The sequence below is a fragment of the Ursus maritimus genome, unplaced genomic scaffold, assembly GCF_017311325.1.
Source record: "Ursus maritimus isolate PB19 unplaced genomic scaffold, ASM1731132v1 scaffold_8, whole genome shotgun sequence".
In the NCBI taxonomy this organism is placed as follows: Eukaryota; Metazoa; Chordata; class Mammalia; order Carnivora; family Ursidae; genus Ursus; species Ursus maritimus.
In genome coordinates this window covers 16,805,416-16,819,106 of record NW_024426996.1, presented here as the reverse complement: position 1 = coordinate 16,819,106, position 13,691 = coordinate 16,805,416, and the positions used below count along the sequence as shown (strand labels likewise).

Genomic DNA, 13,691 nt, shown 5'->3' with positions numbered 1-13,691 from the left:
AAACCTCAGATGAGTAGAGGAAAAGATTTTTTTTCTCTATACCTAATTAATTCTATGTATTTAAAAAATCTTCTCAGCTTTGATGATTTTATGTATTTGTTTAAAAATTTTAATTGTGGTAAAATACACATAACATAAAATTTGCTATCTTAACCATTTTTAAGTATACATTTCAGTGGCATTAAGTATATTCACATTGTTGTATTACTATCGCCACCATCCATCCACAGAATACTTTAAGTCTTGCAAAACTGAAGCTGTACCAACTAAACAGTAATCCCTCATCCCACTCCTACACCACCCCCAGCACTGAAAACCATCATTCTACTTTGTCTCTGTGAGTTCTTTTTTATTTCTTACATCATTTCCTTTCTTCTGGGTTGAGTGAATTGCCTTCTCCTGAGACTTCTCCTCATCTAAACTGGCACAGCTTGGTCTTCCCATCTCAATAGATTTGTTCATTGATTCCTGCATTCATTTATTCATTCAGAAGGGATTCATTGTTTCCCTACTATGTGCCACGCCCTGTAGGTTCCTAGAGGACTGGGACAAAGCATGTTACTGTGGGCTAACCGTGTGTCAGACTTATAGTAACTGTCTCACATGGAATTGTCTGTTAATCTGTTGGTGTGCAGAAATATGCATATATTTGAATCTGGCATGTGTCATTTGTAAAGGCTTGGGAAACATTAAAAATATTGTGTAAATTTTTCTTCAATAATCAAATGATAAACTGCACGCTGGTAATGAATGTGGGATGTCTAAAGCAAGACATTTTAATGTTTCAGTTCAGATCTTTTACATGCATCATTGCTTTTAGTCTTCTATAGTTTCTTCTGCATTTTGGACTTGTACTTATTTTGGCTTCTGTGCATAGTATATGTAAATAGTGTTTTAAATTTTATTTAGTTAACAAAAAGATATACTAAAAATGAATGACAAAGATGGAGGAATTTGTCTCTAAAAGAAGTAAAGAACTGAGATATTGTTAGGAAAATTCAGATAAAAATTCTGGGTATTTTGAGTTTCTTTTTTGGCCATAGTGGAGATTGAATTTACCTTCTTAACTGAAATAACCAAAAACTAATATAAAAAGATATGAAACAAAATGGTTCTGAAGACATTGGATATTAAGCAATGAAACAACTTATTTCTAAAAAAGTAAACAAATAAGGTGAATCTTACCGTTGTTTCAACTTTTTGCCTGGAGCATTTTCCCAGGGAGGCAGATCCAGACATAGTGTACCACTCACAACGGGTTGAGGAAAAGGATCTCGGAGTCTGGGGAGATAGAATTTCAGAAAACTACTAGAGAGGAGAGAGCTGCACAGAGAGAACCCCTGGAAAACTGCAGGGGGTCCCAATTGAGTATGCAGCTGATTACCGATTATTGCATAGCATAAAAAACTTCCCAAGCGTGAGGAAAGAACCACCCCAAAGAGTTAGAGGGAATAAATCTTAGAACTCACACAGGACTGGAATAGTACCTGGTCTCAAGAGCCAAAGCAGAAAACCTCATAATTCATTGGTCTGTGGGTATAGTACTAAGAAGGGTTTTGCCTCAGTAGTGGGAAAAAATTAGACCTAGAGCAAATGTTATTCTGATCCAGTAATAAGAAAAATTATTAATCAAGTAAAACTGAACCAGAAATGTCTAGATGATAGAATTAGTAGAAAAGGGTTTTAAAGCAGTTATTGTGATGGTATTCTCTGTGTTTAAGAAGCTAATGAGAAGATTGAGCCTATTAGGTAGACACAAGGAAAATAAAGAAAAAATCCAAGTCAAAGGAAACAAATGCCTAAGATGAAACAGACACTGGATGGGATTGATACCAGATTGGATGCTATAAAAGAAAAGAGTAGTGAATTTGGATACAGAGTAATATAAACTTTCCAAATGAAACACAGAAAGAAAAAAAGACAAAAAAATTAAAAGAACACCAGTGAGATCTACAACAATTTCATGCAGTTAAATATACATGAAATGGGAGTCCCCAAAGGAGAGGGGAACAGGACAAACACTTGAAAAAAAAAATTGTCAAAAATTTTCTAAATGTGATGAAAATCATTAGCTCACAAATCCAACAAACTCAGTAAACTTCAAGCACAAAAAACATGAAGAAAATGACATCAGAGGCTATCATAAGCAAATTCTGTAAAACCAGTGAAAAAGAACAAATCTTAAAAGCAGCCAGAGAAACATAGTGCACACAGAAACAAAGATAAGCATGACAGATTTCTTGTTAGACACAATGAAAGCTAGAAGATAGTGAAACAACATTTTCAAAGTAATGAAAGAAAAAAAAAAAAGCTGAACTGTCAACCTAGAATTTTATACTTGGTGAAAATATATAGGTAATCCTTGCTTTGCACAGTAGGGTGAGACTGTAAAAAAAGACCATGCAAAATGAAATTGTGCAAAGCAATCTTAATCAATGGGAAAAATTACCATTGTTCCATGACCTTTAAGAATTTTGCCAAAATAGGATTTCCAGAGAAGATGGGGGTATAGAGGCATCCTAAGCTTACCTCATCCCATGGATACAACTAGATAACATGCACATCAGTGTAAACAACCCAGAAAATGACTCAAAGATTGGCAGAACAGACTTTCCACAGTTAATGTAGAAAAGACGCCACATTGAAGAGGGCAGAGATGCAGTGGGGAGCTAAATGGACCCACATGACTGTCTGAGGGAGGGAGGGATGCTGTGGGCTCAGAGATGGGAGAGAAAGAGACCCTCACATCAGGCATCCCAGGAACAGGGACCCCCTCACAGGGAAGATGAATCCCTATAACATTTGGCTTTAAAAACCAGAGGATCGTAATTTCATGAGTTCTTATAATCAGCAGGGCTTAACACCTGGAACTTTAAGAATCAGAGGTTTGGCTCTGGGAGAGCCAGGAGGGTGAGAAGAAACTGAGCCCCTGCCCTTAAAGAGACAGCACAGCAAACAGCCCCACAGAGATATAGCATAGAAACAACAGTTTGAAAAACGCCTGCGGTATACAACAGAGAGACTTGTTTAGTAATCTCAGAGTATGCACTGGAGGGGCAGGGATTGTTAGAGATTTCTCCAGGAACAAAGGAGCGGTGGGCACCATTTCCCCTCCCATCTCTCAGCCTATACACAAGGACATCTGCAGGAACTGATGTGGCACAAACACTCTCTACTTAGCTTGCTAACAACATGCCTGCCACTGTGGATCTTCCCCCTCCAACCTGGCTGGTCTGGGCAGGAGTTCTGGGAGGTTGCAAGTCCCCTCCTGCAGCAGATGTGTATAAACCTTGCTAACACTGCATGCCCTGAGCATGGAGCCTCTTTGGGATTCTTTTATGTGTAAAAATCAGTCAAGAGATTCCCAAAATAAAAGGATGTAAAGTATGACATCATACATCTAAAACATGGTGGGGGGGTGGAGGAGAAAGAATGGGTTAGGCAACCATCAACTTAATATAGACTGCTATATGCAGAAGATGTTATATACAAACCTAATGGTAACCACAAATCAAAAACCAGTAATAGATATGCAAAAAATAAAGAGAAAGGAATCCAAGTATATCACTAAAGAAACCCACCAAACCGTGAAAGAAAACAATAGAAGAAAGGAACAGAGAACTACAAGAACAACAATAAAACAAATAATACAATGACAGTAAGTACATTACTATCAATAATTACTTTGAATGTAAATGGACTAAACACTCCAGTCAAAAGACATAGGGTGAATGATGGATAAAAAAGCAAGGGTCACCTATATGGTACCTACAAGAGACTCATTTCAGACCTAAAGACACATACAGATTGAAAGTGAAGGGATGGAAAAGCATTTATTGTATAAATGGAAGTGAAAAGAAAGCTGGGGTAGCAATACTTATATCGGACAAAATAGACTTTAAACAATGACTGTAATAAGAGACAAAGAAAGGCACTATATAATCATACAAGGAAGAATCCAACCAGAAGATACAACAATTGTAAATATTTATGCACCCAACACAGGAGCACCCAAATATGTAAAATATGTAATAACAAACATAAAGGAATGAATTGATAGCAATACAATAATAGTAGGGGACTTTAAAACCCCACTTACATCAATGGATATATCCTCCAAACAGATATAAATCCAAATAAACAAGGAAACAATGGCTTTCAATGGGTCCAATTACGTTGGATCAGATGAATCATCTAATAGATATATTCAGAATGTTCACCTAGAACAGCAGGATGCACATTCTTTTCAAGTGTACATGGAACATTCTCCAGAATAAATCACATATTAGGCCACAAAACAAGTCTCAACAAATTCAAGAAGATTGAAGTCGAACCATGCATTGTTTCTGACCACAATGCTATGAAACTAGAAATCAATGATAAGAAAAAAATCTGGAAAGAACACAAATACATGGAAGTTAAATAACATGTTACCAAACAATGAATGTGTCAGCCAAGAAATCAAAGAGGAAATTAAAAAAAAGAGGAAATAAAAAAAAATTGGAAACAAATGAAAATGAAAACACAAGATCCAAAATATTTAGGATGCAGCAAAAGCTGTTCTTAGAGGGAAGTTTATAGCCATACAGGCCTACCTTAAGAAGCAAGAAAAAAAATCTCAAATAAACAACATAACCTTACCCCTAAGGAGCGAGAAAAAGAAAGGCAAAAAACCCCAAAGCCAGTAGAAAGAAGGGAATAATAAAGATTAGAACAGAAATAAATGAAAAAGAAACTAAAAAAACAATAGAACAGGTCAAGAAACCAGGAGCTGGTTCTTTGAAAAGGTCAACAAAGTTGGCAAATGTCTAGCCATTCTCATGGGAAAAAAAATGAAGAAGACTCAAATAAAATCAGAAATGAAAAAGGAGAAATAAGAACTGACACCACAGAAATACAAAGGATTATAAGAGACTGTTATGAAAAATTATATGCCAATCAATTGGACAACCTAGAAAAAAATGGATAAATTCCTAGATGCATCTAACCTTACAAACTGAAGCAGGAAGAAATAGAATATTTGAATGGACCAATTACTTGCAATGAAATTGAATCAGTAATCAAGAAACTCCCAACAAAAGTCCAGGACCACACAGTTTCATGGGTGAATTCTACCAAACATTCAAAGAAGAGTTAATATCTACTTTTCTCAAACTACTCCAAAAAATAGAAGAGGAAGCAAAACATACAAATTCATTCCATGAGGCCAGCATTACCATGATACCAAACCAGGTAAAGACATTACAAAAAAAGAGAACTACAGGCCAGTATCTCTGATGAACATAAATGCAAAAATCCTCAGCAAAATATTAGCAAACCATATTCAACAATACATTAAGAAAATCATTCACCATGGTCAAGTGGGAATTATACCTGGGATACAAGGGTGGTTCAGTATTCACGAATCAATCAATGTGATATATCACATCAAAAACAGAAAGGATAAAAACCTTATATGATGGTCATTTACATAGTAATTCATGGGGTGAATAGCTATTAGCAAAGTTTGTACTTTATGCAATTGTCCATGGCTCATACGCCATGGAAACTGAAATTTAAGCCATGTTTTTCTTGGGCGGGGGGTAGTGTTATTTAGCTAAATAGTGGTAACTGAAATCTGTGTATATTTGAACTATGCAACATGAGGATTGTCTGTATTATTTATTTATTTATTTATTTATTTATTTATTCATTCATTCATTCATTCATTCATGATTCATTCATTCTCATTAAACTTTTGTTTTAATGGTCTCAAGATTCTCTGAAAGATTTTTGGTCAAGTTGTTTCCATTAAGAAGTACTGATCTTAAAAAGTAATAACTTATAACTGCCACACACACACACACACACACACACACACACACACACACACACACACACACAGACACACACACACACACACACACACACACACACACACACACACACACAAAATGGTCCACAAAACATTCTCCTTTCCTTCTGAAGGTTTTACGATGCGTTGTTATCATTAACCAGTCTTTTACTATTATTATTAAACTTAAATGGCCAATTGACACAAACAGTTCTGAGACCATTCTTCCACCACTGATTAAGACTGGGGTGGCGGGTATTGGGGATAATACTCATTTAGCCTTCTGAGCTTTCTGGGCAGTCTTGGTGACCTTGCCAGCTCCAGCTGTCTTCTTGTCCACTGCCTTGATGACACCCACAGCAGTCATCTGTCTCATGTCACGAACAGCAAAGCAGTCCAGAGGAGGATAGTCAGAGAAGCTCTTAACACAAACAGGCTTGCCAGGAACCATATCAACAATGGCAGCATCACTAGATTTGAAGAACTTGCAACCATCTTCCAGCTTTTTTCCAGAATGAAAATCTTCTTCAGCTCAGCAGACTTGCAAGCAATGTGAGCTGTGTGATGATCCAGCACAGGTGCATATCCAGCACTGATCTGGCCTTAGATGGTTCAGGATAATCACCTGAGCTGTGAAGTCAGCTGCTTCCCTTGGTTGGTCATTTTTGCTGTCACCAGCCACATTGCCACAGCGAACATCTTTGACAGATATGTTTTTGACATTGAAGCCCACATTGTCCCCAGGAGGAGCCTCACTCAAAGCTTCATGGTGCATACTGAGAGACTTTACTTCAGTTGTAACATTGACTGGAGCAAAGGTGACCACCATGCCAGGTTTAAGAGAACCAGTCTCCACTTGGCCCAGAGGGACAGTACCAATACCACCAATTTTGTAGATGTTCTGGAGAGGCAGATACAAGGGCTTGCCGGTTGGGTGAGTTGATGGCAGAATGCAATCCAGAGCTTCAAGCAGTGTGGTTCCACTAGCATTCTCATCTTTATGGGTGACTTTCCATCCTTTGAACCATCGCATGTTAGTGCTTGGCTCCAGCATGTTGTCACTATTCCAACCAGAAATTGGCACAAATGCTACTGTGTCAGGGTTGTAGCCAATTTTCTTGATGTAGGTGCTGACTTCCTTTATGATTTCCTCATTATCTCTTCTGGCTGTAGGGTGGCTCAGTGGAATCCATTTTGTTAACACCAACAATTAGTTGTTTTACACCCAGTGTGTAAGCCAGAAGGGCATGCTCACAGGTCTGCCCATTCTTGGAGATACCTGCTTCAAATTCATCAACACCAGCAGTAACAATCAGGAAAGCACAGTCAGCCTGAGATGTGCCTGGAATCATGTTTTTTATAAAGTCTCTGTGTCTTGGGGCATCAATTATGCTCATGTAATACTTGCTGGTCTCGAATTTCCACAGGGAGATATCAATGGTGATACCACGTTCATGTTCAGCTTTCAGTTTATCCAAGACCCAGGCATACTTGAAGGGGCCCTTTCCCATCTCAGCAGCCTCCTCAAATTTTTCGATAGTTCTTTTGTCAACTTCACTACATTTGCAGATCAGATGACCAGTAGTGGTAGACTTACCTGAATCTACATGTCCAGTGATGATGATGTTGATATGTGTCTTTTCCTTTCCCATTTTGGTTTGCATTTAGCTGTGGTTTTTATGACACCTGGGTTCTGATGGCAAACCCATTGTGAAAAAGCAGATTGTCTGTATTTTAAAAACAAATGTGAGATAAATACCCCTTTGGAGATTAAGAAAAAAACTTAAAAGAATGAATCATTAATAGACTTGCAGTGCAATATGATGTTACATAGAAGTCATTTAAGCAGAACAAAATGATACCAGATGGAAAGCTGGATCTACGTAAAGGAATGAAGAACACCAGAAATGGTAGCTACGTTTACCTATGCAGGGTATAACCTGTAGAGAAGTAAACTGTTTGACAATACAAAGGCCAAGAAGGAAGAACTGGAAGTTTACTATTATCACTTTCTTTTGCTCTATGTTCTGCTGTATAACATCACATGAAAGTAGACTATGTAAGTTTAAGATGTATACTCTAAACCCTAAAGCAACCATTAAAAAAGACAACAAAAAATATAGCTAATTGAACAAAGAAGAAATGATACAATGTCTAAAAGTACACAAATAATTCAAAAGAAGGAAAAGAAAAAGAAGGAAAACTGGAACAAATCAGATAGGACAAATCCAAAAAAGCAAAATTGCAAATTCAAACCTAAGCAGATCAACAATTGTATTAGAAGTTAATGGTCTAAATATATATTAAAAGGCAGAGATTATTAGATTGGATACAATAGCAAGACCCAAATATATACTCCCTATAAAAAACCTACTTTAGGGGCGCCTGGGTGGCTCAGTTGTTAAGCGTCTGCCTTTGGCTCAGGGCTTGATTCCGGCATTCTGGAATCGAGCCCCCCATCAGGCTCCTCCGCTGGGAGCCTGCTTCTTCCTCTCCCACTCCCCCTGCTTGTGTTCCCTCTCTCGCTGGCTGTCTCTCTCTCTGTCAAATAAATAAATAAGATCTTTAAAAAAAAAAAAACCTACTTTAAAAATAAAGGCACAAATTGATTAAAAGTAAAAGGATAGAAACATATCATGTTACCATATTAAAAAAAGGTTAAAATGCCTCCTGGTATCAGAGAAAGTAGACTTTATAGTAAAGGATATTATGAGAGTTAAATAGAATCATTTTATTTGATAAAGAAGTTAACTCATGGGGTGCCTGGGTGGCTCAGTCCGTTAAGCATCTGCCTTTGGCTCAGGTTATGATTCTGGGGCCCTGGGATCAAGCCCTGCACTGGACTCTCCATTCAGCAGTGAGTCTGCTTCTCCCTCTCCCTCTGTGATCTCTCTCCCTTTAGCTCTCTCTCAAATAAATAAGTAAATACATAAAATCTTTAAAAAAAAAAAAAAGAAGTTAACTCATCAAAAAGATGGAACAATTCTAAACATTTATGAGCCTAATAAAATAGCTTCAAACTACATAAAACAAAACCAAAAGACCTGCAAGAAAAACAGAGAAATCCATAGTTATAGTCACAGATTTTAGCACCTTTCTCTAAATAATGATTAAAACAAGAATGTATTGGTGAGGATGATCTTTTTTACTCAATCTACTGTTTAAATACTGATTTCTCCCAGTAACACACTCACAGATATATCCAGAAAAAATATTCTACCAGCTCTCTGGGTATATCTTAGCCCACTAAAGTTGAAACACAGAATTATCCAATCAGAAAGACCAAGTGGAAATCAATGAAACAGAAAATAGAAACATGATAGACAATGGAAGCAAGGGATTTTTTTTTGGAGAAGGTAAATAAAATTGATAAGCCTCTAGCCAGAATGATAAGAAAACAATGAGAGAAGACACAAATTGCCAAGATCAGGAATAAAAAAGATGATACTACTTCAGGAACTACAGATATTAAAAGGATAAGAGTATTCACAATATTACAAACAACTTTTTCCAACAGATTGAACAAAAATGGGCAACCTCCTTGAAAGACACAGGTTGCCAAACTTCGTTCAAGATGAAGCACAATACCTGAATAACTGTAACTGTTAAAGAAATTGATTTTGTAAAAAAACAAACAAACGAACAAACAAAGAACTTCTCCCACGGACGCCTGGGTGGTTCAGTTGGTTAAGCATCTGCCTTCAGCTCAGGTCATGATCCCAGGGTCCTGGGATCAAGCCCCACACTGGACTCCCAGCTCAACTGGGAGTCTGCTTCTGCTTCTCCCTCTGCACCCCCCCCCCCACCAGCTCAACTGCTTGTGCTCTCTCTCTCTCTCTCTCACTCTGTTCTCTGTCTCAAATAAATAAATAAAATCTTTAAAAAAAGCTAAGAAAAACCAAACCAAACCAAACAAACAAAAACTTCTGCCAAAGAAAACTCCAGTCCGGGTGACTTCACTAGTGAATTCTTCCAAACATTTAAGGAATAAATAATATCAATTATATAAAATTGAAGAAGAAGTACTTCTTAATTCATTATGTGAGTCCAGCATTACTCTGATATTAAAACCAGACAAAAGTATTATAAACAAAACTACAGACCAATATCCTCATGAAAGTAAATGCAAAAATTCTTAATAAATTTTAACAAATTGAATGAGATGATAACATACCATAAGCTCAAGTGGAGCTTATTCCAGGAATGTAAGGGGGGAATGACATTTGAAAATCATTTAATGGAATTTGCCATGTTAACAAATGATTTAAAAAACCCCATGTGATCATCTCAATAGATTCAGAAAAAGCATTAGATGAAATCTGACATTTATTCCTGTTAAAATTCTCCCAGCAAACTAGTGATACAAAGAAGTTTCCTCAACCTGATAAAGGCACCTATGAAAAACCTGTAACTGAAATCATACTAATGATGAAAGACTGAATTCTTTTACCCTGTAATCAAGAATGATACAGGATGTTCACTTTTCCCGCTTTTATTTATATTGTAGTAGGGGTTCTAGCCATTGTAGTCAGGCAAGAAAAAGAAATACAAAGCAACCATATTGGAATAGAAGCAGTAATCATATGATTACATATGATACAATCATATTGTTATCATAGACAACATAACTATTTATATGTAAAATCCTATGGAAGCAAAAAACTCCTAAGACTAATAAGTCCGTTTAACAAGGTTTCAGTACAAAAGATCAATGCAGAAAAATCAATTGTATTTCTGTCTGTTACCAATGAACACTTGGAAATTAAAGCTAAAAAATGATACCATTTAAAATAGCATACAACATATGAAATATTTAAGGATAAATCTGACAAAAGATGTGCAAAATTTATACACTGAAAACTGTATCTTATTGCTGAAAAACTTAAAAAAACAAATAAATTGAAAGATATAATCTGTTTATGAATTAGAAGATTCAGCATTGTTAAGATAGTTATTGCCTCCAAATTGATCAACACAATCCCATTTAAAATCTCAGAAGGCAAATTGTAGAAATTGACAAGTAGTTTCTAAAATTCACATGAAAATGCAAAGGACCTAGACTAGTGAAAATAACATTGAAAAAGAATGAAGTTGGAGGACTTAACCCACTTCACTTGAACTCTTATTATTAAGTTATAATCAAGAAAGTGTGGTATTGGGGGGCACCTGGGTGGCTTAGTTGGTTAAGCTTCTGCCTTTAGCTCAGGTCATGATCCCAGAGTCCTGGGATCAAGCCCTGTGTTGGGTTCCCTGCTCAGCGGGAAGCCTGCTTCTCCCTCTCCCTCTGACCCTCCCCTGGCTCATGCTCTCTCTCACTCTCTCGCAAATAAATAAATAAAATCCTTTTAAAAAGAGAGAAAGTGTAGAATTGGTGTGAAAATACACATATAAATCAATGGAACAGAATAGAGAGTTCAGAAATCAACCCACACATATATAGTTAATTGATTTTTTTCTAAATTGCAAAGGCAATTTAGTGGAGAAAGGATAGTCTTTTCAACATACGTTGCTGGAATAGTTGGATAGCCATATGCAAAACAATGAGAAAACCAAGAGAAGTGGAAGTAATACCCAGACTGTCCCCAAATTCATGGCAGCTCTATTTTCCAGGTTGGGACTGGAAACAACCCAAATGTCCCTTAGCATGTGAATGGATAAAGAAATTGTGGAATCCTGCTGAGCAACAAGAAGAATGAACGGGCAACAACATGGTGGAATCTCAAGTCTAATGTTGAGTAAAACAAATCAGTAAAAAATAATCCATATTGTATGCTAATATTAATTTAAATTTCTAGAAAATGCAAACTTCTCTATAGCAACAGCGGATCAGTGAATTGTCTGTGGAAAGAAGAGAAGAGAAGCGGTGAGAAGAGGCTGCAGAGGGGCCCGAGGAGAATTCGGAGCATGATGAATGTGTTTGTTATCTTGATTATTTTGGTATCAGAATATGGATGTGTTTCTTATCTCATTATTTTGGCGATGGTGCCATGGGTACGTGTTTGGGTCAAAATCCAAAAACTTGTGCATTTTAAATACTTGCAGTTTATTTTATGTCACTCATACCTCAATAAAACTGTTTTTAAAAAAATTCTACGAAGTGTTTAAGAGCTCAGACTGTAGCTAGTTAGGCCTCAGTAGGAGTATCTATAATCTGTGGCCACTATGCTTTTCATTGTTATGATGCCTCTTCAATCTCCAGTTCCTGCACGTGCAGCATCACCTCACGGAGTTGATACAGGAAAGAGATGATGCAATTGAAGCAACAACAACACAAACCAACTAATCAACAAACCAAAAATTACCATGGCTAAATAATTACTACTACTATTAAGATCACATCGGTTCTTACTACTGATATTTTGCTGTAAATGTAGAGGAAGCAAGAAGAACAGTTCCGTGGGTTATTTAAAACTCCATCATGAATTTGTAATGATGGAAATAAACTTGAGTTCTTAAAATTTTTGTGCTTTAAGTATTGCACAATTTCTTTTGTGTTTTCTATGAGGCGACTCACATCCGATGCCTGTAGTCAAAGTTTCTATAACATCTTACAGGTATTATAATGGCGTGCTGGCTTTTTCCATTTCAGCCTGTTCTATATGTTACTGTTGGAAGTCTCAAAGAAAAAAAAAAGACAGTTCTACTCCCTTGTTCAGTTACCATTGGATTCCCATTTCTTACAGAATTAAATCCAATCTCCTCAGATTGGCTTTGAAAGTGGTCTACAATTTGACTCCTTTCTACTTTTCCTAGACAATAGAGTGTAGAGATGAAGAGTAGGAACCTTGGATTAGGACTTCCTGGTTGTATAGTTCTCTCTATACCTCAGTTTCATTCCTCAGACATAGGAATCATGATAATACGTACTTCATAGTGCTATTGTGAGGATTTTTAAAAAAATTTTTATTTCTTTATTTGAGAGAGAGAGCACATACGAGGGGGAGGAGGCGTAGAGGGAAAGAGAGAAGCAGGCTTCCCACTGAGCAGGGAGTCCAACTTGAGACTCAATTCCAGGACCCTGGGATCATGACCTGAGCTGAAGGCGGACGCTTAGCAGACTGAGCCACCCAGTCACCACTATCGTGAAGATTAAATAAATTTGTGCAAGTTCTTAGAATAGTGCCTTGTGTATAATAAGAGCTCAAGAAGTTTTTGGTTTTTTTACCTCGTATTTTATCTAACCTTCTCCTATATGCCATCCCACACATTGTTTACTTCCATCAATTACTTGTTATTTGTTATGGAGGGCTGAATTGTGCCCCCTCCTCCCATTCATATGTTGAAATCCTAACCCTTGGTACCTCAGAATGTGACTGTATTCGGAAATAAGGGCTTTAAAGAGGTCATTCTGACTGGCCCTAATCCAATCCGACAGGTGTCCTTATAAGAAAAGAAAATTTGAACACACAAAGAGACACTAGGGGTAGGTGCACAGAAGAAAGACCATGTGAGCACACAGGGAGAAAGCAGTCATTTGCAAGCCAAGGAGAGAGGCTTCAGAAGACACTAACTTGCCAACACCTTGATCTTGGACTTCCAGCCTCAAGAACTGCGAGAAATAAATTTCTGTTGCTTAAGCTACCCAGTTTGTGGTATCTTATTATGGCAGCCCTTGCAAACAAATGAATTCTTCCTAAATACAGACTGCATTCTCCTGTTTCCACATTTTTACCCAAGCTGTCCTACCTTCCTTGAATACTCTTTCCTGCAAAGCATTACCTAAATTAGATCTCCTCCAAAAAACTCTGAAGGCTGTAAACTTCTTTCTGTTGGAATTAATGTTCCTTCTCTGTACTTTCATAAACATACTGTTTGGTCCTTTATTTTTAAAAAATATTTTCTTTATTTATTTGAGAGA

General features: G+C 37.0%; 1 protein-coding gene across 1 annotated transcript; it reads right to left on the bottom strand.

Annotated features, from left to right (window-relative positions):
• Window positions 1-6,007: 6,007 nt before the first annotated feature.
• Window positions 6,008-7,597, bottom strand: LOC103665376 (elongation factor 1-alpha 1-like). Its single transcript, XM_040625449.1, is given in 4 exon segments — window positions 6,008-6,358; window positions 6,361-6,436; window positions 6,438-6,989; window positions 6,991-7,597. Coding segments are annotated over 4 exon segments (1,389 nt in total). The 5' UTR covers window positions 7,498-7,597; the 3' UTR covers window positions 6,008-6,104.
• Window positions 7,598-13,691: the final 6,094 nt, after the last annotated feature.